Source organism: Heterodontus francisci, chromosome 6 (genome assembly GCF_036365525.1).
Source record: "Heterodontus francisci isolate sHetFra1 chromosome 6, sHetFra1.hap1, whole genome shotgun sequence".
In the NCBI taxonomy this organism is placed as follows: domain Eukaryota; kingdom Metazoa; phylum Chordata; class Chondrichthyes; order Heterodontiformes; family Heterodontidae; genus Heterodontus; species Heterodontus francisci.
In genome coordinates, this window is record NC_090376.1 from 2,187,697 (window position 1) to 2,214,236 (window position 26,540).

Here is a 26,540-nt window from a genome sequence, read left to right on the forward strand (position 1 = left end):
CCAACAGATACAGACACAGCATACTCGCTCTGTCTTGTTGCCCGAATATGGTGAAATGGGCAGACCCAAGTGCTCTCAGCTCAGTGAAAGGCTACCTTGGGCTTGTAGAGGTCAGCTGGGAGCTTTAGCAGTCCCCAGAGAAGGGACAATAGCAGAACAAATGGATGTCAGATTCCGCACCGGATACGGCAGTTCCAGCGACTTCAGGAATCTACCAGCATGGCACGGTGTTGTGTGTGCCAACGGAGGAGAGCAGTGATGAGTTGTTGAGAGAATACTCTGTGCACATAATTTTATACAATTCTAAAAAGCTCAAAACAAAACTGAAGTATTTCAGAATGGTAGGTTAATGCAAGCCTCAATAGCTCGGTTTGCAGAGTTGCTAGATTACCCAGTGTTCAGTATATAGCCGAGAACTCAGCCAGAGCACTGCAAAAGCACTGCAGCAAAGAGCTACTCATTTAACAAGTCCTTGAAATGTTTTCATATCAAACCAGGAGCCTTTGTAATCCCTTATTCCAGTCAGATCCTTGCGTGCATGTCAAACAGCACAATGCTAACAGGCAAAAGGCTGCCAGACTCAGATACAGCAAAAGGTAAGCATACTCCCATTTTCACGCACTGTTAACAGCCAATAATTACTGCAATCTCTGAAATATTTTCATAAACCGGATGTGTTAAAAGATTTTGTGTGCTGAGAGATCTCAGTAGCTGCCAAATTCCCAAGCCTCGTGTTCTATTTGGTTTCACTCACAGTCTGTCTGAATTCCAGCGTTACCATTATCAATGCCCTGTGTCTCTATGGTACTTGGACTCCATTCAGTCTCCCTCCACTTCACTCAGACCCAACACTTCAAACCGGGAAGCTCCAAAAGAATCGACCCCAAACCGCAATTCAATAGCTTTCCTCCAGTAAACTCCCATCAAGCAGGGAAAAAAAAAATCAGCTGCAAGATGACTCGGTTGCACCTCCTCCTTTCTCCACAAAGAGGATTTCACACATTTTCAATGTCGTGATCTGCCAGACAAGCAAAGCAGAAGCCGGACCATTACCAGGGATTTGACAGACAATTAGATGCAATTCTGATGTCAATGCAGCTATTCTAGCTCATTTGCAGCCTAGGCACACTCAAAAGCCCATTAAAAACAATGGTCCCCGATGACTATTGCAGTATCACAACCCTCTGAACATATTGTTCACTGTTCCAACTCTGAACTTTTGTTCTTGCAACTAATTACTATTTTGGGACGATTTGCAATTAAGCGACAAAACAATTGCAATGTCATTATTTGGGGGAAGAAAAGCAAGGAAAATCAAAAACTGGATCATAACAGTGAACTTATCACACATGCAGATAACTGGTTAGCTAAATTTGAACGTTATAAAATGCTGAGTAATTTAAGTTAAAAGAAAATAATGTAAACCCCAAACTACTGAAGTCAATATTCCCCATTTCTGATTAATTTCCTCAATTTTGGTGTACGAAATCTTGAACCATACAAGCAAAATGCTGCAGATGCTGGAAACCTGAAATCAAAACAGGAAGTGCTGGAAATACTCAGCAGGTCAGGCAGCATCTGTGACCTTTCATCAGAACCCAGTTCTGATTTCTGATGCAAGGTCACAGACCTGAAACGTTAACTCTGCTTCTCTCTCCAAATGCTGCCTGACCTGCTGAGCATGAGCACTTTGTTTTTATTCCTGAATCATATAATCAGTGTTAGAGTTAAACGAGAGAGGTTTCAACACAGTGGCGCAGTGGTTAGCACCGCAGCCTCACAGCTCCAGGGACCCGGGTTCGATTCCGGGTACTGCCTGTGTGGAGTTTGCAAGTTCTCCCTGAGTCTGCGTGGGTTTTCTCCGGGTGCTCCGGTTTCCTCCCACAAGCCAAAAGACTTGCAGGTTGATAGGTAAATTGGCCATTATAAATTGTCACTAGTATTAGGTAGGTGGTAGGGAAATATAGGGACAGGTGGGGATGTTTGGTAGGAATATGGGATTAGTATAAAAATGGGTGGTTGATGTTCGGCACAGGCTCGGTGGGCCGAAGGGCCTGTTTCAGTGCTGTATCTCTAATCTAATCTAATCTAAAACATCCCATGAACAGCTCACAAACTGCCAGAATGCAGCAGAAAGGACAAACACAGGTAAGGAGAGCGGGTAGATCTGTGGCAGGTGAATCTTAGATACAGAAACTGAGTGTAAATATATTTTGGAGACAAAGACAAATGAAAATATATCTTAAATGGTAAAAATTCTGAAAGCAGCTCAGGATCAAAAAGATCTCAACAAGCTGCTATATAAATCTTGAAATAAGTAGATGCCATAACAAACAAACATTCTGAAGGCAACTGAGATTTGTAGGTTGATAGAGGTTGAACACAAAAACCAAGTCATGATGGTTCTCCACAAAATGGTCAGCCCACATTTGGAATTCCCAATGTAGTTTTGAGCTCCTCACTTTATGAAGGACTCAATGCGCCCGAAAGAAAGGGCAACACAGGCATCCAGAAGAGTATTCTGAATTCAGAGGAAAAGTTATAGTGACTAAAACTATATTCCCCGAAGCTGAGAAGACTGAAAGGAATTAAATTGGTGTTTAAATGAAACAGAGAAGGCAAACGTGGGATTATTTCCATTGGAAGGTAAATCAAAAGCAACTGTGATTGAGATAAGCACCAAAACACAAAAAGGTAAAAATTGAGAAACTTTAATGTGAAGAGTAACATACATGCAAACCCATAACGTTGGAGGAAGAAATTTCACCACCTACTGACCATAGTCTGTGACTGTGTGCTCTTGGGCAACTGTCCATATAAATTTGATTCCAAATACAGGTCTGTACGTACACAACATAAAAATATATATAAATATATATATTATAATATGCAAACACAAGAGCAGGGAGAGGACAGGATAGAGGGGAACAGTTATGGACAGGTTACCTTGCTTGCCTCTTGCCAGCTGACTGAGACACACAAGGAATTCACCCGCCAGCTCAATCACAGGCAATGCACGGCATGAGACGGCCAGAAATGGGAAAATCAAAGAAAAATTGCAGTTTGTTGAACAACTTGTATTTATATGCCACATATAACATTAAAAAAATTCCAATGAGCTTTACAAGGACATCATAAAGCAAAATTTGATACCTTGAAACAAGGAAATATTAGAGAAAGTGACCAAAAGCTAGGTTTCAAGGAGCATCTTTAAAAGGGGAGAGGGAGGGGTAAGAGAGCGAGAGCCTTAAGAAGGGAACTCCAGAGTTTAGGGCCGAGGCCAATGGTGGTGCGTTTCAAATCAAGGATGATCAAGAGGCCAGAACTGGAGGAGCGCAGAGATCTTTGAGGGTTGTAGGGCGAGAGATTACAGAGATAGGGAGAGCACAAGGCAACAGAAGGATTTGAAAATAAGGACGAGAATTTTAAAATTGATGCATTGCTTAACTGGGAGCCAATGTAGGTCAGCGACCAAAGGAGTGATGGGTGAACGCAACCTGGCGCTGAGTAAGGGCACAGGCAGAAGAGTTTTGGATGACCTCAGGTTTATGAAGGGTGGAATGTGGGAGGCCAGCCAGGATTGCGTTAGAAATGATTACTCCACATTCCCGCCTACCCCCAGGAATCCAGTCTAAAGGGCACCAAACGCAGGGATGAAGGTTTCAGCAGGAGATGAGCTGAGGCTGGGGCAGAGTTAGGCGATGTTGGAGGTGGAAATAGATGGTCTTAGTGATGGCCAGATATGTGGTCTGAAAAGCATCTTGGGTCAAACATGGCACCAAGGTTGATGCGGATGCCTGCGTGATCACCTCAGTGGTAGGTAGATCCATGTCCCTCCTCGCATTACTACTTGACCACAAGTATTTGCTTGGCTCGTAGCAGCACCCTCCAAAATCAGAGTCAGGCGAAGACAGTGGGGTAATAGTAACATTACTGAACTAGTAATTCAGAGGCCCAGGCCAATGTCATGGGGACAAGGGTTCAAATTCCACCACAGCAGCTGGTGTAATTTAAATTCAATTAAATTAATAAAAATTCAATGGAGTAAAAATCTGGAATTGAAAACTTCTCAGTTTCATTGCACCACTATCAATTGTCATTAAAAACCCATCTGGTTCACTAATGCTCTTTCGGGCAGGAAATCTGCTGTCCTTACCTGGTCTGGCCTACATGCGACTCCAGACCCACAGCAATGTGGTTGACTTTTAACCGCTTTCTGGAATGGCCGGGCGAGCCAGTTGTCAAGACAATTAGGGATAAGCAACAAATGCTGGCCTTGCCAGTGACACCCACATCCCATGAAAGATTAAAGAAAAAAGTCAGATCATGTGTTCAATGTCCACTCAGGACCTGAACACAATTTATTCCTTCATTCCAATAAGAGATTGCGGCATTATCAGAGGTTCCATCTTTCAGAGGAGATGTTAAGGGGAGGCCTGATCTGCTTGTTCACATGGATACCATCGCACTAGGTGAAAAGCAGGGAATCTCTGCATCATGGTCAACATTCCTCCCTCAACCAACACCAAAAAAAAGATCCAAGTCAATTTATCTCACTGCATCAATCTATGGCACAAATTGGTTGCAGCATTTCTACACTTCAAAGTCATTGATTGGCTATGAATCATTCCAGTACAACCTGATGATGCAACATATAAAGGTCGGCCTTTTAGTGTTTCACAGCACAACTTTTGAAGAGTGGCGGTGAATTTACCTGCAGAGTTTTGACCGATCAGGACACACTGCTGAAAGCTTAATGAATAAAAAGTACACCAATGTACTATACATGTTTGGCTGCATTGAGATTTTACACACTCAACATTTTTGTCTTACTGAAGTCCTCAGAGAGCACAATGAAACACTACCATTGGAGAACACAAAGAAACTCAAATATTCCCACAATATAACACCTGGAACTGGGAGTCCAATCTCCCCAAACAAAATAACCAGTGCCTTTTCACTAATTCTGCTCAAGTATTACATTTTTATACATGCAGAGAATAGCAATTTCTATTCAGTATCTTTCTACATATTATGCACATGTTGCTGGGTGCAATGGCATCCATAATTCCAGTTTCCATAGGGACAGACAGCATCTCTCAGTTTCACTGACACATTCCTTCTGTAGGAGTTCAGAAAATAACCTGTCTTCCAGAAGGCAGTGAAAATGTATGTTTCCTCTGTTCCTCAGAGGGAAGACTCTGCAGTTACTTAGAGAGTGATTCAACTAGGCTCTGCGGGGGGAAAAGTAGCACAACCTGTGGCCCTGCTGGAAACAGAGACTTTTACTGAAAATTAACTCTTGCCCTCCCATTCTGGCTCTGCTGCTGGATTAGCATCCAAGAGGTCATGAGTTCAAAGCCCACTAAAGGCAAGTTGTGAAAATGCAATCAATAGTCATTAGTAGAGGAAAAAAAGTGAGAACACAGTCGGATTGTTGTTAAAACCCAATGAGTTCACCCCTACTGGTCTGGCCAGTCCCACAAGCAGTGGATAACTCTTACTACCCTCAGACATGACCTTAAACCACTACAACCGTCTAGGGCAGTTTAGGATGGGAAATAAATACTGAATTATCTGTATTCCCCACTTCCAGAGAACAAAGGCATCTTTTAAAAAATTAAATGCACGACAAAGGATAATTTTTTAAAATTTGCTCTCAACTTGTGAAAGGTGCCATCAATACCAAAGTTTTCAGCTGTTGAGTTGCCAAAGGAACATTTTTTTTGCAATTCATTCTCAGGATATGAGCATTGCTGGCAAGGCCAGCTTTTATTGCCCAACCCAAACTGCCCTGAAAAAGGTGGTGGTGGGCCTTCTTGAACTACTGGTAGCGGGTTTGATACAACAAAGTGTTCACTACAAAAGGGTGCTTTAAGAATTAACCACACTGGTGTGGGACTGGAGTCACATAGGTTCAGACCAGGTGAGGGTGAGAGTTGAGAAAGGATATTAGTTAACCAGTTCAATTTTTACAAAAGTTTGACAGCTCTGTGGTCAGATGCAACATTAAACCAAGGCCCATCTGCTTTTGTTTCATATTATATATTATTTTTAAAACCAAAATTCAAACTGCCAGTGGAATTTAAACTCACTTTCTCTGGATTATTAGTCCAGGCCTCTGGATTACTAGCTCAGTGAATGGATAGCAGGCTCCCTTCTCCGGAGGACAGTTGTCATCCTGTATGCTTTTTTTTTTACAAAACTCAGGCAACTGTCAGTTATTTTTTCTTTGGTGCCCAGTTTTACTGAAGTTGGGTCTTAAACTCACGGCAACTAGATTATTTTTCCAGTAGTGTAACTGTCACACTATTGTGGTCTATGCTAACTTAGACCTTAAAAATTAAATGCTGTTTGACATACTTAAAAGGGTACATCATGGAACAAAATACTACAGATGCTGGAAATCTGAAATATAAATATAAAATAACAAGCACAGAACAGACAGCATCCGCATAGGGAGAAAGGTTAGCGACCGGATAAGTTAACTGTTTTGCTCTCTACAGGTGCTGTCTGACCTGTTGAGTGTTACCAGCATTTTCTATTTAAATTCCATTCTGGCACAGTTTGAATATTGTGTGCGTTCAGGTGATCAGGGGGGAGTCAAAAGGCTCCCCTCTTGTCCTTCTCCTTGTTTGACCGTAACAGGGTTAATAACTTTTAAACAATGAATGTGCTTACCAATTCAGTGAGTGTTTAACCCATTTAGGTGCTATGACCATAAAAGAACCAGACAGATTTTCTTGTGTTTAAACAAAAGGGAGGTTAGTTTGTTACACTTATAATCAAAAGGCGATCCAAGCAAAAATAATGAAACACACACACACATTGCAGTCCACAACAAATCAAATAATATACACTCTGGAGTCCGGTAATTCGGTCGTCTTCCGGCTGAATTCGTGGTCCTGAAATTCCTGGCTGGTCATTTGGTTCAGTGTTTACTTGGAGATAGTGATGTAGATGGCTTTCTCGCCAGAGTCGCTGTGCGCAGCAATGATAGACTTGGATGCTTTGCAGTCCACAGACATGGGTCGAAACTTAGTGTTGCCTGGGGTTCTGCATTGATTAGAACTCAAAGCTTGTCTGCTGTGTCCAAAAGAAACTTCACAGAGATGGACAAACTGCCACATGTCTGTCTCAGTGTATTCTCTTTTTCACTTAAGTGAGATCCATGTCTAAGAATTTCAATCTCTCTCAGGTCCTATTGTTTCAATGATTACCCCCTGGAGGTTCTTCTCCACTCAGGTTAATATTCCAAGATGGCTTTGAATGTCTTACTAACAAGGGTGATCCCAGATAATTCATTCAACTGCTCAAGCCATTGCTCTGGATGAGGGCTTGCTCTACATGCGATACCTTGGAATGTGAGGTATTTCAATGCAAATTGCAGTGGCCATCTTGGCTGCTGTCTTTTTAAAAGCTGAACTTTGGATTCCAGCTTTCCTGTTAAAAATTTAATGTCGGTTTCCAATCGATGAATTAAAAATTATTCAGCACACCATGTTTTCATGACATTTACATACAAACATACGAATTAGGAGCAGGTGTAGGCCAGTTGGCCCTTCGAGCCTGCTCCGCCATTCAATAAGTTCATGGCTGAACTGATCACTCCACATTTCTACCTACCCCTGATAACCTTCCACCTCCTTGCTGATCAAGAATCTATCTACCTCGGCCTTAAAAATATTCAAAGACTCTGCTTCTTCCGCCTTTTGAGGAAGAGAATTCCAAAGACTCATGACTGTCAGAGAAAATTTCTCCTCATCTCTAACTTAAATGGGTGACCCCTTATTATTAAACGGTGACCCCTAGTTCTAGATTCTCCCACAAGTGGCAACATCCTTTCCACATCCACCCTGTCAAGACCCCTCAGGACCTTATATGTTTCAATCAAGTCGCCTTTTACTGTTCTAAATTCCATCGGATACAAGCCTAGCCTGTCCAATCTTTCTGCGTAAAACAGCCTGCCCATTCCGGGTATTAGTCTAGTAAACCTTCTCTGGGATTTCTAGCTTTGCAGTTAATTTATTCAAAATCCAGTGCCCTTAGTAGGCTCATACAGAAACAAAAAAAAATCTAATTGTGTCAAGATTTAACATTGCGTATTTCTTCAAATTGTTGAGTAACCCCAGTGATAGGTCTGTATGCCCAATACTTCATGCTCTTCTTCTTTGGCCTCCTTGTCACGAGAGACAATGGGTAAGCGCCTGGAAGTGGTCAGTGGTTTGTGAAGCAGCACCTTGAGTGGCGATAAAGGCCAATTCTAGAGTGACAGACTCCTCCACAGGCGCTGCAGATAAAATTGGTTGTCGGGGCTGTTACACAGTTGGCTCTCCCCTTGCGCTTCTGTCTTTTTTCCTGCCAACTGCTAAGTCTCTTCGACTCGCCACTCTTTAGCCCCGCCTTTATGGATGTCCGCCAGCTCTGGCGATCACTGGCAACTGACTCCCACGACTTGCAATCAATGTCACAGGACTTCATGTCGCGTTCACAGACGTCTTTAAAGTGGAGACATGGACGGCCAGTGGGTCTGATACCAGTGACGAGTTCGCTGTACAATGTGTCCTTGGGGATTCTGCCATCTTCCATGTGGCTCACATGGCCAAGCCATCTCAAGCGCCACTGGCTCAGTAGGATGTACATGCTGGGGATGTTGGCCACCTCGAGGACTTCTGCATTGGAAATATGGTCCTGCCACCTGATGCCAAGGATTCCCCGGAGGCAGCGAAGATGGAATGAGTTGAGACGTCGCTCTTGGCTGACATACGTTGCCCAGGCCTCGCTGCCGTAGAGCAAGGTACTGGGGACACAGGCTCGATACACTCGAACTTTTGTGTTCCGTGTCAGTGCGCCATTTTCCCACACTCTCTTGGCCAGTCTGGACATAGCAGCGGATGCCTTGCCCATGCGCTTGTTGATTTCTGCATCAAGAGACAGGTTACTGGTGATAGTTGAGCCTAGGTCGGTGAACTCTTGAACCACTTCCAGAGACTTGAATATGCCCAATACTTCATGCTAATGTTACACAAATTAAAATGCACTCTCCAGTCAGAGCCTGTTTGGATGCCCTTTCCACAATTCAAGTGGGTGTAGCATACAAATTTTGCATGTGTCATATTTTACTGCAATCTTAACATAGTGAATCATTGGCAAATCTTTTTTCCATCCCCATTGTCCATAACTGCCCAGTCACAGCGGTAACATACAAGTTGCTGAAGATCACGGCCTTTGTTACTTTCACTCCATGCTCTTTAAAACACAATACAACTGATAATCATCTCCACCCTCAACAGCAGCTATGAACGACTATAAAACATTATGCACACAGAGAATCTGTTGATTTTTATAATCTGAAGTACTCGAGTCAGACAAATTTAGAAATGAGTCAATATCATTCAAGGAGCAGAATTAAAGTCAGTGTCCAGACTCGGGAGAGGAACAGAGATTGAAGGAGAGCTCCTTCGTATCATTCAGATTACAAATCAAGGATTTCCAGCAAAGGCCCCCCCAGCAGATAACTGCACTGCCTGGTTTTGTACTGTACCACACAGACGCAGATGGTCCCATGGTTCCTGACTTGACACTGGGCAAGGACAGTATAGCTGGTTCTTAGACTCTCAATATCCTGAACAGCCAATGAAGGCATCAGAGAATAAATACCAGAGTCAACGCATTCAGCAGAGAAAACTGGAAAAATAAAACCTTCCATCAAAAAAAAAATGAAATAACTCAGACCATTAATCTTAATGCGAGGCAGGCTCAAAGTGACGTTGTATTTTACAATGAGGTGCGACGGGGAAGAGGAGAATGGCAGTAAATATGCATTATTCCAATTCTGCATTTTAAACATAACAGATTTTTAAGCAGGAGAGTTAAAGTAAATATTTTTGCACAACAATTGTACTGAAATCCAGAGATTCTCCTGCATACTGTACAAGGTACATTTTATCCAGCTGGCCGCAGTAGCATTAGAATTTCATTAATTCATCCCCTAAACCAAACGCTGCTGGAGCCTGATAAAGGTACCGAGCTTCCCAGAATCCTGATGTACATAGCACATTGAGCACGGTCATAAGTAGATCGGCTGAAGTAAGCAGCAAGTTTTAATTTCCCCTCTGCATTTATGAATAAATATTCCACACTCAAACTTGTAAATATGCACAGTCAACCCTCATTACTTAAGTACTGTACTCGTTAACAAATCTTCACTTATAATGTGCAGATTTCCAATAAAAGAGATTCCAAACATCTGCTTGACATTAAACAGCATTACAAAGAACAAAGAAAATTACAGCACAGGAACAGGCCCTTCGGCCCTCCAAGCCTACGCCGATCCAAATCCTCTATCTAAACCTGTCACCTATTTTCTAAGGGTCTGTATCTCTTTACTTCCTGCCCATTCATGTATCTGTCTAGATACATCTTAAAAGACGCTATCGTGCCTGCGTCTACCACCTCCGCTGGTAATGCGTTCCATGCACCCACCACCCTCTGCGTAAATAACTTTCCACGCATATCCCCCCTAAACTTTTCCCCCTTTCACTTTGAACTCGTGTCCCCTTGTAATTGAATCCCCCACTCTAGGAAAAAGCTTCTTGCTATCCACCCTGTCTATACCTCTCATGATTTTGTACACCTCAATCAGGTCCCCCAGGTTACCATTACCGAATCACCTATTATCAACATCCTGTGGTTACCATTAACCAAAAACTACACTGGAGCAGCTACATAAACACTGGGCTACAAGAGGTCAGAGGCTGGAAATTCTACAGCGAGTAACCCACCTCCTAACTCCCCAAAGCCTGTCCGCCATCTACAAGGCATAAGTCAGAGTGTGATGGAATACTCCCCACTCGAGTGCAGCTCCAACAGCACTCAGGAAGCTCGACACCATCAGGGACAAAGCAGCTCGCTTGATCAGCACCCCATCCAGCAGTTTCAACAATCACTTCCTCCACCACTGACACACAGCAGTAGCAGTGTGTACCATCTACAAATGCACTGCAGTAACTCACTACATCTCCTTCTACAGCACCTTCCAAACTTGCAATCTCTTTCACCTAGAAGGACAAGGACCGCAGACGCATGGGACAACACACACTTGTAGGTTGGCCTCCAAGCCACACAACATACTGAATTGTAACTATATCGCCATTCCTTCACTGTCACTGGGTTAAAATCCTGGAACACTCTTCCTAACTGCACCAGATGGACTGCAGAATTCAAGAAGGCAGCTCACCACCAAGGGCAATTAGGAATGGGCAACAAATGCTGGCCTTGCCAGCAACACCCACATCCCATTAAAAGATTAATGAAAAAAGATTTTAATGCCCTGAATTGTAGGTTCTGTCTCCATGGTGACAGCACTCAAGTGCAGCCAACAGGTCATCTACTAACAGTTCAATATTGGAAGTATTACCATTAGATTTGGGCATTGAAATTTGTGCATTTGGAGACACAGCACATCCTGCAGTCTTTCAGAAGCACTTGCACTCCTCGACCATGCCCTGGACATCTGCCTTCTACTCATTGTTTGCCATCCCTGGTGCTTGGAATGTCACATCATCAATTCACTAATCCATCCAATACAGTGAGAGATTCCACTCCAGTAACCATATCTGAAAATCTTCTGAACCATCTCCAGAAAATGAACTCAACACCAATTAACCTGTTTTTAGATTTTAAATATACTGCAGATTTTCCACCTCTAATTACACTGTCAATACACCTTCCTTTTCTATCACCAATTCTCGAAATACTGTTGAGATTTCTGTTACCAGATCAACGGTCTGCATTCTTCCCTTTCTGGTCACCATATCAGCTGATGTTAATGGTTCTGTCTCACTCTCCTTTAAATTTGCCATCATCACCCCTCTCCTTAAAAAAAAACAACTAACCCTTGACCCCACCGCCCTTGCAAACTACTGCCCCATCTCCAGCCACACCTTCCTCTCCAAAGCCCTTAAATGTGTTGTCACCCCATAAGTCCCCTCCCATCTTTCCTGCAACTCCATGTTTGAATCTCTCCAATCAGGTTTCTGCCCCTGTCACAGTACCAAAACAGCTCTCAAACTCCCCAATGAGACCCTATATGGCAATGACAAATGTAAACTATTCCTCCTCTACCTGTCTGTAGACTTTGACACCATTGACGACATCATCCTTCTCTAATGCCTCTCCACTGTCATCCAGCTGGTTGGGACTGCTCTCACCTGGTTCCATTCTTAACTAATTGTAACCAGAGAATCACCTCTTATATCCAGACTTGACTATTCCAATGCCCTCCAGGCTGCACCCACCCCCCCATCTTCCACCCTCCCTAAACTTGAGATCATCCAAAACTCGACTGCCTGTGTCCTAACTCATGCCAAATCTCGTTCACCCATTACCCGTGATGTACACTAGCTCCCAGTTAAGCAACACTGATACTAAAATTCTCATCCTTGTTCTTAAATTCCTCCATGGCCAAGTTCCCTCCTTATCGCCAACCACCTTCAGCCTTACAACCTTCGATTCTAGTCTCAAGCATTCCCAATTCTAATCACTCCACAATTTCTGGTTGTGCCTTCAGTTGCCAAGGCTGAGCGCTCTGGAATTCCTTCTCCAAACTTCTCCACCTCTCTTCCCTCAAGACATTGCCTAAAACCTCCTTCTTTGACTGAGCTTTTGGACATCTGCCCAAATATCTCCTTATGTGGCTTGGTGTCAAATTTCATTTGATATAAAGTTTTACTACATTAAAAGCACTATATAAATACAAGTTGTTGCTGATCATCAGATTTAAGCATTTCAAATTATTAAGGGCACTGATGAAGCAGCAGATATGTTTTTTTCAGATTCTGAGGTAATGTAGAACTGGGGATGCCACAAATATTAGTCCGAGAACATGCAGAAATTTTATTATCGGAGGGCGATTGACTTGCAGAACGGATTCTGGAGACAATGAGAATTGACTCCTTACAGTCCTTCAATGCAAGCTTAGACACATTTGTGGAAACCTACAAGATCAATACCAGAGGAACCCAAGATTATAAGTAATATCCAACTGGGGTGGGGGGGTGTGGGGCCTCTTGGGTGTGTCTGATTGCCTTTGAGGTTCTGAGAGAGAAAGTTTGGACAGGCTCCTGAATTGGATACTGTTCTGTTTCTTTTGCCTCAGAGGTGGGGAAAGGGGAAGGCAGGATGGGGACTCAAGGATGAGGCCAATCAGAAATGGGGAGAGTCCAAATGTGTCCAATGGCCATTTCTAGCCAATACCATATACGAGATACTCTCCATAGCAGGCAAGAGTTCCATATCAGTGTTTTAACTTCTCTCTTTAAAATATACAATGGACCCAGAAGTTTGAGGTACCCTAACAGCAAAGCACTCAGGGTACATCGCACACCGTAGCACTATGCCAATCCTATAAGAAGCAACATGCATTATTCACCATCCCAACTCTCAAGCACACCTCATCATATTCACACCCCACTGTATGAGTAGTGGCACAGCACCATATCTTTCTAAAGACCATAAAAGGGCCTTAAAGAACAACCTCACCGAACCCTTATTAGCCATTTTTCTGTAAACCAATTGATGCAAATTGTAAAGCTTTGCTCACTCAAATAATAAAAGATACATTTTCCTTGCAATGTTTTAATGATTAATATTCTGGTAGGAAGTTTGTGGGATGTTTAAGAGGGAAAACAGTACGGGTATTTTCCCCCTCAACACTGAGACTGCCATAGCTCTGCCTAACTACAGTCACTAGGCTTATCTCACAGCTGACACCAAAATGATTCCCCTTTCCACAGCCATTTGTATTTTTGTCTTTCCTCCAACCTCTCCCGAGCACCCCAGAGGCCTGCCTGCCTCTAGTTTAAAACTGATTTGCAACAAAAATGGAGTCGTCTTCTCCATGGCTGATGGCTTTTCTCTGCTGACTTTCTCAGGGTAAAAGTAGGTTCTTTTTCGAGAAAAAAAATCACCCACAAACTGATTTTTGCAACTGCAAGCTGGTAAAAAGCCCTTTATCCTTCTGGTTCCACATGTCGTATATAAGTTATGAGCCTGGCAAGCCAATATTGGTTATAACAGCAGATATATGTCTGGGTAAAGACACCAGGCACACTTGAATGTTGAAGACAATTAACATACATCACCAGGCTATTAACTGCCACCACAATAAAAATCAAGATAGCCCTAACAGGCCCAAATTGCCAAACTCCAGAGGTGCCTATCAGCAGGATTTTACATATGTTGGGGAGCTCACTGCCCATCGTCATGCAGACAAACTTCTTAGAAATTTATGGACACCAAAATCCAATATTTCTAACTTACTAGTTACAGTTCACCAAGCTGCAATAGGTGCATCGTCACAGATAAGACAAATAAGTAATGCAGAGAAAGGCAATACCCAGCAGGATCAAGAGACTCCTCCCTTTCCAAGGGATGCTCATTTGAAAAATTTACAAAATAATTCATTTCAGAAGGACCTCTATGGGCTGATTTGTCTACTTAACCCATTCACTGACATGTTCTAATCTGCTGTACTAACTGGACTCACTCCTGTGATTAACAACTTGTTAATAAACCAATTCAGTGGTAGAACGTGTCATTAAAGTATCTGGCACGGGTTTGATAAAGCATCTTCTAAAGGGGAGCAGAAATCCTACAGTATTTTTTCATTTTGGATATGCAATCCCAGATTAACATGAACATAAGCTCTAGTTTCGCACTGCAGGAGGCATGGGCTTGCCTATGGGAGTGGACCTTAGCATTGGCCACAGGAAAAAGCACCTGGTGTTGCCAAATTATGTCAGTACTGTTGCAAGCTTTCTTCCCTTGTTGTTGTAAGCTTCAAGATGTATGGACTTACGTGCTCTTCCTTCTCCCTTAATCATCAGAGCTAGAATCAAAACTCAGGATCTTGTCCATGTCTCACACTCACCTTTCCCCCAGGAACTGCAGCACACCTTGAAACTTTCCCTTCTTGTTACATTTTATAAATCTAATCAATGGCATTGTACCATCAGCACACATCCACTCAGATATAAAATTATAGGTGTAGAAGGGAATTATAGAATGGTTACACAGCACAGGGGGAGGCTATTCAGCCCATCGTTTCTGTGTCGGTTCTCTGCAACAGCAACTCACCGCATTTAGACGAGAGTGTTGACTGGCTAGCAAACGGACTCTGATTGGTAGAGGTGCTGCCATGGACAATGCACCAGCTTATGGTGACTGACCATTAACACCAAGCTTTATTTGAAATTTAAACCAGGCAGCTTGACTGTGATTGGTCAAGGCATTGCCTTGACCAAACAGCACTCCCTTCTCATATGGTATAAATTTGTTGTTTCCCTTACATTAGTATTCTTGCAAATTGTCCTGATGAGTGCAAGACGAAAAGCTTCGACAAAATGTCTATTTTCAGCAATACTCAAGTTCTGCACTACCAAATGATGACATTTGGATTCCTTTTTGTGTTAACTTCCAGTCTCTAATCATACTCTCTGTTTCTCATTTTTGTTTTCACTTCTCCTCTGAACCTATATATTCCGCCTGATTCTCAATTGTATTACCCACCTGACATTTGTCATATGCACCCTTTTTCTACTTCATCTTATTCTTTACCTTTATTGTCATCCATGAAGTTCTGGCTTTGTTTGTCCTACATTTTCCAATCTGGAGAATGTACCTAGACAGTACCCAAACTATTAAGAAACTATCAGTTCCTCCAGCTCTATTTCTACCAGATATCTGATGGGGAGCAGCACTGGATGGGAATGTAAATGGATAGAATGGCAACAGGGACCAACTAAAAATCAGAAATGCAACAAAGTTCCTCGAATCACGACTTCTCAATTTTCCTCGCTTACGCCTTTAAATGCTGGCAGTTTTGTACAACTGTGGGACCACGATTTCTCATTACAAAAATACTTTCCACTATTGAAATCCATCAGAGATCTGACAGTAGCAGCTATGGGTGACAATTTCCAGACTTCCAGTAAAAGACTCAGTGGCAATAGATATACAAAGTAAACTCAAGGGCTTCCTCCTGTAAGAGTACTGTTTCAGCAAAATGAAAAGGGAGTTGTAAAATTCTGTGGAGAAAAAACAGGCAATACCAACATCAGTCCCCAGCGAGTCAACGGCTTTTAATATCCGTATATGCAGAAGCTGTTCAGACTGCTGTCTGTCTCTCTGATTACTAACTCTTACCTTGGGTTTCACACGCTGGACTAGGCCTCTACCCTGTGCTTCCTGAACAAGGTCAATCCACTTCTTGTCCGCAACAAAATAATAATATGACTCTCCACAATCATCTTCGATGTCCTCCGCAGTGTCACTCAGATCTTCCTCTTCTCTCTCATCCATTTCTTCATTCTCTCCTTCCTCCCAGCCATCATGAACTCCACTCTCCTCATCCACTGCACCATCAGAGAAGCTCTGAAGAGGGGACAAACAAAAAGCAGTCAGTGTTGCTGTAATCAAAGTCTTCTACATTTAATCATTGAGTACCAAATAGAAGGGATCACACCTACCAACTGTGCATGCTGGTCAACAATTTATTCCCTAGCTACATGCCTCACTACACCATTATATCTCATCAACAGTTCAACAACTACAGTTTTAGTTGTGAGTCTAAGCTGAGCTCAGCTGGTAGAACTCTAACCACTGAGGCAGAATGTGGCAGAGTCCAGCTCCTATCCAAAGCACACAATTTCAGCTGACAGTCTAGTGTAGCACCAAAGGAATGCTGCATTATCAGACGTGCCGTTTTTCAGACTGATGGCCCATTCGTCTGTTCGGGGGCAGGTTAAAAAAAACTCATGGCACTATTCCAAAAGCAGGAGCTGTTGAGTCTTTGTTCCTTATAACACCAATAACATAGAAACATGGGAACAGGAGGCAGCCAGTCAGCTTTTTGAGCCTGTTCATCCTTTCAATTAGATTGTGGCTGAACTGTATCTCAACTCCATCAACCAGTTGACTGGTCATACTCTCATCTGCTATTTGTGGGACTTGGCTGTGTACAGATTGGCTGCTGCTTTTGTTTATAAAATAGTAATTCACTGGTTGATACTCTTTCAAGACATTGAAATCATGAAAGGAGAGAAATACAACTTCTTCCTTCACGCTGTAGAACTGAGAGACAAAATTCACCACTTTATCCCCTTTGGCAAAAAAACTGATTCCACAATAGACACAATAACAGTCACCAGTCAAAAAGCTAACTGCCCGATTCCACACGTTGTACACTCCCCATTCCAAACACAGGCACGTGCCTGTAGATACCCTGGCAAATTTTAAAAGAAAATTATGCCACAACTGAACCCAACCGCACAGTCAGCTTTGGCATGTAAGAAAGCAAAAGGTCAGTCATGCCCCAAACATGACATTCTACAGCATATCACTTTCCCGACATTAAAACAGTGATGACACTTCAAAAGTACTTAAATGAAAGTATCAATTACCACCCCCCCCCCCCCCGCCCCCATCAGTCTACTCTCAATCATCACAAAGTGATGAAGGCATCTAGAGTTTCGAAGAATGAAGGGTGATCTCACTGAAACCTACAAAACACTTAAAGGGATAGATAGAGTAGATGCAGATAAGATGCTTCCCCTGGTTGAGGAGTCTAGAACCAGGGGACGCAATTTCAAAATAAGGGGAAGCCACTTTGGACAGAGATGAAAAAGAATTTCTTTACTCAGAGGGTTGTGAATCTTTGGAATTTTCTACCCCAGAGGGCTGTGGAAGCTCAGAGTATGTTTAAAGCAGAGATTGGCAAATTTCTAAATACAAATGACATAAGGAGATAGGAGGATAGTGTGGGAAAAAGGCATTGAAGTGGATGATCAGCCATGATCATATTGAATGGCGGGGCAGCCCCGATGGGCTGAATGGCCTACACCTGTTCTTATATTCCTATGACAGTACTATCAAGCGCCACTTGCTCAGCAATAACCTGCTCACTGATGCTCAGTTTGGCTTCTGCCAGGGCCACTCAGCTCCTGACCTGATTACAGCCTTGGTCCAAACATAGACAAAAGAGCTGAACTCACAAGTGAGGTGAGAGTGACTGCCCTTGACATCAAGGCAGCATTTGACCGAGTATGGCAACAAGGAGCTCTAGTAAAACTGAAGTCAATGGGAATCAGGGGGAAAACTCTCCACTGGTTGGAGTCATACCCAACACAAAGGAAGATGGTTGTGGTTGTTGGAGGTCAATCATTTCAGTCCCACAACATCACTGCAGGTGTTCCTCAGGGCAGTGTCCTCGGCCCAACCATCTTCAGCTACTTCATCAATGACCTTCCCTCCGCCATAAGGTCAGGAGTGGGGATGTTCACTGACGATTGCACAATGTTCAACACCTTTCGCAACTCCCCAGATACTGAAGCAGTCCGTGTCCATATGTAGCAAGAACCTGGACAACGTTCAGGCTTGGGCTGATAAGTATCAAGTTACATTCTTGCCACACAACTGCCAGGCAATGACCATCTCCAACAAGATAAAATCAAACCAGCTCCCCTTGGCATTCAATGGCGTTACCATAGCTGAATCCCCCACTATCAACATCCTGGGGCTTGCCATTGACCAGAAACTGAACTGGACCAGCCACAAATACTGTGGCTGCAAGAGCAGGTCAGAGGCTGGAAAATCTGTGGCGAGTAACTCACCACCTGACTCCCAAAGCCTGTCCACCATCTACAAGGCATCAGTCAGGAGTGCGATGGAATACCCTCCACTTGCCTGGATGGGTGCAGCTCCAACAACACAAGAAGCTAGACACCATCCAAGACAAAGCAGCCCGCTTGATGGCACACCATCCGCCACCTTCAACATTCACTCCCTCCACCAGCGACACACAGTGGCAGCAGTGCGTACCATCTACAAGATGCACTGCAGCAACTCACCAAGGTTCCTTCAACAGCACCTTCCAAACCAGTGACCTCTACCACCTAAAAGGACAAGGGCAGCAGATGCATGGGAACACCACCTACAAGTTCCCCTCCAGGTCACGCACCATCCCGACTTGGAACTATATCGCCATTCTTTCCCCATCACTGGGTCAAAATCTAGGAAGTCCCTTCCGAACAGCACTGTGTGTGTACCTACACCACATGGACTGCAGTGGTTCAAGAAGGCAGCTCACCACTACCATCTTAAGGACCATTAGGTATGGGTAATAAATGCTGGCATAGCCAGCGAAGCCTAAATCCCGTGAAAAGAAAACATACACTGAGGAAGCTGGCAATCTGAAACAGCAGCAGGTCAGGCAGCATCTGTGGGGAGAGAAACAGAGTTAACATTTCAGGTGGACGACCTTCTGTCAGTGACAGATCATTGCCCTGAAACATTAACTGTTTCTCTCTCCACAAATGCTGCCAGACCTGCTGAATATTTCCAGCACTTTGTTTTTGCTTCAAAAGTACTTAATTGGCTTCAAAGCAGAATGGGACACCTTGAGGTTATCAAATGTGCTGGATGAACAGAATTCTTTCTTTAGACACTCCTTACTTGTGCCTTGTAGATGGAGGACAGGTTTTGGGGAGTTCGGAGGTGGATTACCTGCTGCAGAGTTCCCAGCCTCTGACCTGCTTCTTTTTCTAATATATACATTCATGAGATGTGGGCGTCAATGGCTAGGCCAGAGATTTGAGGAAGTAACAAGCATGGTGGATAAAGGGAAACCTGTAGATGTGGTGTACGTGGATTTCCAAAAGGCATTTGATAATGTGCCACATCAAAGGTTGCAACACAAGATAAGAGCACATGGTGTAGAGGGCAACAGCTAACCAATCCTTTATACATGCTAATATAACAGGAAGCAGAGAGTAGGGATAAATGGGTCTTTTTTGGGTTGGAAAGCTCTAACTAGTGGAGTTCCACATGGATCAGTGCTGGGGCCTCAACTATTTACAATTTATATCACTTGGATGAAGGGACGAATGTATGGTTGTTAAATTTGTTGATGACACCAAGATAGGAGGAAAGTAATTTGTCACGAGAAGGTAAAGAGTCTACAAAAGGATATGGATAGGTTAAGTGAGTGAGAAAAAATTGGCAGATGGATAAGGTGAGAAAATGTGAACTTATCCATTTTGACAGTAAGAACAAAAAAACAGTATACTAGTTAAATGAAGATAGATTGCAGAATTCAGTGGTAGAGGGGGATCTGGGTGACTTGGTACATGAATCACAAAAGGTTAGTATGCAGGTAAAACAAGTGATTGGGAAGGCAAATGGAATGTTGGCATTTATTGCAAGGGGAATGGAATATAAAGGTAAGGAAGTTTTACTGCAGCTGTCGTGGCCTTGGTGAGACCACATCTAGAGTAGAGTGTACAGTTTTGGTCTTATTTGAAAAAGGATATAACTGCATTAGAAGCAGTTCAGTGAAGGTTCACTCGACTACCTCCGGGCATGAAGGGTTTATCTTATGAAGAAAGGTTGAACAGGTTGGGCTTCGGAGTTTAGAAGAATGAGAGGTGATCTTATTGAAACATAGAAGATCCTGAGGGGACTTGTTAGAGTGGATATTGGGAGGATGTTTCTCCTCGTGAGAGAGACTAGAACTAAGAGGCACAGTTGAAGAATAAACGGTCTCCCTTTTAAGATGGAGATGAGGAGAAATTTTTTCTTCTCAAAGGATCAGTACTCTGTAGAAGTCTCTTCCTCAAAAAGCAATGGAGGCCGGGTTATTGAATATATTTAAGTCTAAATTCAATAGTTTTTGATAGACAAGGGAGTTTCCTTGTGGAGAAGTGGAAAGAATTCTCTATTTTCTCACTCCCTCCTTTCTTGAATAGCACTGTTACATTTGCTACCTTCCAATAACCCCTGGGACCACTCTAAAATCTAGGGAATTTTGGAAAATCATAACCAATACATCCACTCTGCAGCTCCCTCTTTTGGAACCCCAGGATGTAGGCCATCAGGTCTGGGGATTTGTCGGCTTTTAATCCCTCAAGTTTTTCCAATACTTTTCCTCTGCTGATATTAATTACCTCAATTTCCCCATTGTTATTAGCATTTTGGATACCCTATTTCTGGTATGTAATTTGTGTCTTCTGTGAAATGTCATGCAGGCCCCCACCTGCCAAGAATGAGGCACATTAATTTCACCAAACAGACATTAAATTTCTGCATATTAACAGACAGTGGTTGGAAGGAGCTGTCTCCTACTCCAATACAATCCACAAACAGATGTGGTCAAACCAGTTTGAACAGAGAGCCTGCAGAAAGCAGAAAGCTCCTGGACTGAAGCAGACCTCCTCTCCTGCCTGTCTGCTCCCATCTCTTTTTCAAGGAACTCCAAAACCCACTGAAGACACATGAACCCCAGAGAGAAAAGTCTCCTACAGTGAACAAGGTTGAAGAAGAATACCGGGCCCCAAAGAAAAGCAAGATCTACCGACAGTCAATGACTCCACAGTGAGCTCAAAGAACCTAACAACACCTCTTCAGATATAAAACAAGAAATGCTGGTAATACTCAGCAGGTCTGGCAGCAGCTGTGGAGAGAGAAGCAGAATTAACATTTCAGGTCAGTGACTCCTCATCAGATATTTTTTTTTATTTTATTTTTTTATTTAGAGATACAGCACTGAAACAGGCCCTTCGGCCCACCGAGTCTGTGCCGACCAACAACCACCCATTTATACTAACCCTACACTAACCCCATATTCTCTACCACATCCCCACCATTCTCCTACCACCTACCTACACTAGGGGCAATTTACAATGGCCAATTTACCTATCAACCTGCAAGTCTTTTGGAGGTGGGAGGAAACCGGAGCACCCGGAGGAAACCCACGCAGACACAGGGAGAACTTGCAAACTCCACACAGGCAGTACCCAGAATCGAACCCAGGTCGCTGGAGCTGTGAGGCTGCGATGCTAACCACTGCGCCACTGTGCCGCCCAAACTTTTCCATTTTATTTTTCTTCTGCTCTTTTCGGTCTCTATTTGCATGTGTGTATCACGTATGCATGCGAGCGTGGGTGCGTCGTGTAGCCGTAGGCATCAACCGAATTAGAGTTCAAGTTTAATAAATACCAACTTTTCTTCTTTAAACCTAAGAAAGCTTGTTTGTGCTGGTTTCTTTGCCTTATAATTGGAAAGGGGGGGGGGGGGAAACAAGGATTCACCAAGGGGGAGCTAAGAACACTGTGTTTAAAAATAAAACCCTGTTACAGTAAGATCAGGCGAAGGCTGAGAGAGACCCCTAGAGACCTTTCTCACCGGGTCATAACAGAAGACAGATGCAAAATATTTGTTCTTTGTCGCTGCCATTTCCTCATTTTCCATGATAATTTCTCCTGTCTCTGCCTCTAAGGGAGAATGTTTATTAGAGCTACTCTCCTTTTTATATACTTGTAAAAGCTCTTACAAGCTGTTATATCCCTGGCTAGTCTACTTGCATATTCTAGTTTTTCCTCTCCAACTTTTTGGTTGCCTGTTGCTGGTTTGTAAAACACTCCCAATCCTCAAGCTTACTATTCTTTGCAACATTATAAGCCTCTTCTTTTAATCTAATACAGTCCTTAACTTCCCTATTAAGTCACAGATTGATCTTTCTTGCCGAAACTTTTTTTTTTAAAAAGACTTTGAACATTTTGAATTTTTGTTTAAATGTTTCCCACTGTTTATTTACTGCCATACCTTTAAATCTATTTACCCAAATCAACCTTAGCCAGCTCACCTCTCATACCTATGTAATTGGCTTTCTTTATGTTGGAATCGGTCACTTTCAAACTTAATATGAAATTCAGTTGTATTATGATCGGAGGATCTTTTACCATCAGATCACCAATTAAAGCTACCTTAATGCATAATACTAGATCTAAATCCCAAGCTGGTCCCACCACATATTGTTCCAGGAAACTGTCATTAAAACATATAAATTCATCTTCCAGACTGCCTTTTCCAATTGGTCCAGTAACTCCCCCACAATTATGACTGTCTTTGTTACAAGCTCCAGTTATTTCTGGATTCCTGCTCTGTTAAGGGGCCCACCAGCATCTTCGGACGCCCAATCTCCACCCATATTGATTCTACTGCCTGATCTTCTGAGCGAGGATCCTTTCTCATTAATGTCTTTATGTCATCCTTTACTATCAGGGCTACTCATCCTCCACCTTTTCCATTCTACCTTGTCTTTTTGACATGTGTGTACCCTGGAATATTTATTTCCCAACCTTGGTCTCCTTGTAACCATATCTCTGCAATGGCGATGAGATTGAAACCATTTTTCTCTATTTGTGCCACTAGTGTATCGATCTTATTGCAGGTGCTTTGTGCATTCAGATAAACAGCCTTTCATTTTAAATTATTTTACTGCTATTCTTCACATGGACCTTATTTGCTGCTGCACTATTATCGTTAAATATTGTCCCTTCCTGTCCCACTCACCTTAACCCAAATAGCTAGACTGCTCCATTGATCCTAGCCTGGTTTAAGTGGAGCCATCCTAATGGAACAACTCCCTCTTTCCCATGGATTTGCCTGCCAAACCACCTTCACTTTAGGGCAGTCCAAAGTCCTTTCACTACCTACAAAGCTGCTCAATATTTCTCTACCCTTAAACCCAACAGATAACAATCCATCTCCTTTTCAGAAGATGCCAAATTAAATCAGCTAAGACCTTCCATACTGCTGTCAGGCAGAATGCTGTTGTCTAACGCACATTGATTATTACTGCAGCCATTCGAACTTCCTGTTCCTAAAATTTCATCTTTGAAGGCCCAAAACCCCATCCCTTTTTCAGAGATCGATCCCAGCAAAGACTTACCTCCCGAGGAAGATGTCCATTATCTGTTGCTCTCATTCTTACCATCCTACCCTGGTGACTTGCCCAAATATTAATTACCCTTTAAGGTGAAAGGTTCTGACTGACCTTCCCCTCCCATCCCCAACTCTCTCACTTACTTACTTCTAACTTCCTCATTTTTAAGATTGTGCCACCTCCTTTTATTTGAACCATTTACAATAGTGAACAATTTACCTGGATGAGTTTGGTTAATTCCCTTCGTACTCCTGAAGACTTCAATGAGGTTGCCTGGATATTGGCTCTTTACCAAAAGGCAGCTCAGATCAAATCCATTTTCACTAACTAGTTATGTATTACGAGATTACTGAACAAAGACTGGTTTTAATTAATTCCACTGCAGAGTAACAAAGGAGCCCAAATACAGCTGAAAATGCTGCTGTACTTGTGAACTGCCAGCAGGTGGTGGCATGATGCTACTTTCAGCAAAACAATGAATTGTAAAGACACTTGCAGAAATGATAAAACAGCAGGTACTGCAATAATCAGAGGGAATTTTAATCGTCATATAGATCAGACTAATCAAATTGTCAAAGATACCCTGGAAAATGAGTTCAGAGAATATATTAGGAGCAGTTTCGTACGTTCTAGAATCAACCATTTTAGACGTGGTAATGTGTAATGGGACAGGATTAATAACCTCATAGTAAAGCATCCTCCAGGCAAGAATGATCATAACATGAATTTCACATTCAGTTTCAGGGCGAGAGGTTTGGGTCTGAAACTAATATTTAAAACTTAATTTTTTTTATTCTTTCATAGGCTGTGGGCATTGCTGGCAAGGCCAGCATTTATTCCCCATCCCTGATTGTCCTCGAGAAAGTGGTGGTGAGCGGCCTTCTTGAACTGCTGCAGTCCACGTGGGGTAGTTAAACCCACAATACTGTTAAGAAGGGAGTTCCAGGATTTTGACCCAGCGAAAGTGAAGGAACGGCGATATAGTTCCAAGTCAGGATAGGGTGTGGCTTGGAAGGGAACTTGCAGGTGGTGGTGTTCCCATGCATCTGCTGCCCTTGTCCTTCTAGTTGGTAGAGGTCACGGGTTTAGAAGGTGCTGTCTAAGGAGCTTGGTGCATTGCTGCAGTGCATCTTGTAGATGGTACGCACTGCTGCCACTGTGCGGCGGTGGTGGAGGGAGTGAATGTTTGTGGATGGGGTGCCAATCAAGCGGGCTGCTTTGTCCTGGATGGTGTCGAGCTTCTTGAGTGATGTTGGAGCTGCACCCATCCAGGCAAGTGGAGAGTATTCCATCACACTCCTGACTTGTGCTTTGTAGATGATGGACGGGCTTTGGGGAGTCAGAAGGTGAGTTACTTGCCACAGAATTCCTAGCCTCTGACCTGCTCTTGTAGCCACGGTATTTATATGGCTACTCCAGTTCAGCTTCTGGTCAATGGTAGCCCCGAGGATGTTGATAGTGGGGGATTCAGCGATGGTAATGCCATTGAATGTCATGGGGAGATGGTTAGATTCTCTCTTGTTGGAGATGGCCATTGCCTCGCACTTGTGCGGCGCGCATGTTACTTGCCACTTATCAGCCCAAGCCTGGATATTGTCCAGGTCTTGCTGCATTTCTACACAGACAGCTTCAGTATCTGAGCAGTCGCGAATAATGAACATTGTGCAATTACCAGCAAACATCCCCACTTCTGACCTTATGATTGAAGGAAGGTCATTGATGAAGCAGCTGAAGATGGTTGGGCATAGGACACAACCCTGAGGAACCCCTGCCATGATGTGCTGGGCCTCAGATGATTGACCTCCAACAACCACAACCATCTTCCTTTGTGCTAGGTATGACTAACCAGCAGAGAGTTTTCCCCGATTCCCATTGACTTCAGTTTTGCTAGGGCTCCTTGATGCCATACTAAGTCAAATGCTGCCTTGATGTCAAGGGCAGTCACTCTCACCTCACCTCTTGAATTCAGCTCTTTTGTCAGTGTTTGAACCAAGGCTGTAATGAGGTCAGGACCTGAGTGGCCCTGGCAGAACCCAAACGGAGCGTCATTGAGCAGGTTATTGCTAAGCAAGAGCCGCTTGATGGCACTGTTGATGACACCTCCCATCACTGTACCTGGCTGGTCCAGTTCAGTTTCTGGCCAACAGTAGGACCCAGGATGCTCAGTGGGGGATTCAGCAATGACAGTGCCATTGAATGTTAAGGGGAGATGGTTAGATTCTCTCTTGTTGGAGATGGTCATTGCCTGGCACTTGTGTGGCACAAATGTAACTTGCCACTTATCAGCCCAAGCCTGGATATTGTCCAGGTCTTGCTGCATTTCTACACGGACTGCTTCACTATCTGAGGAGTCGCAAATGGTGCTGAACATTGTGCAATCATCAACGAACATCCCCACTTCTGACCTTATGATGGAGGAAGGTCATTGATGAAGCAACTGAAGATGGCTGGGCAACTACAAGGCTATTAAGACAGTGCTGACTAAAACAGACTGGGAAAATAAGTTAATAGGTAAGACAGTAGTGAAGCAATGGCAAACATTTAAGGAGATATTTCAACAAAGATATATTCCATTGAAAAAGGATGCACCATCTGTGGCTAACTAAGGAAGTTAAGAATGGCATCAAATTGAAAGAAAAGGCACACAATGCTGCAAAGATTAGTGGTAGCCCAGAAGATTGGGAACATTTTAGAAACCAGCAAAGGATGACCAAAAAAAAAGCGAGAAATTAGAGTACAAGTGTCTTTTTTTATTTCT

General features: G+C 43.2%; 1 protein-coding gene across 2 annotated transcripts in view; it reads right to left on the bottom strand.

Moving 5' to 3' along the window:
- The window catches only part of LOC137371071 (F-box/WD repeat-containing protein 7-like), a 294,578-nt gene that overhangs the window by 223,832 nt on the left and 44,206 nt on the right, over nt 1–26,540 (bottom strand). For both annotated transcript variants that reach the window (XM_068032971.1, XM_068032969.1), the window contains exon 3: nt 16,207–16,434. In XM_068032971.1, the coding sequence (XP_067889072.1) occupies nt 16,207–16,434 (228 nt within the window). The remainder of the gene's footprint in view (nt 1–16,206; nt 16,435–26,540) is intronic.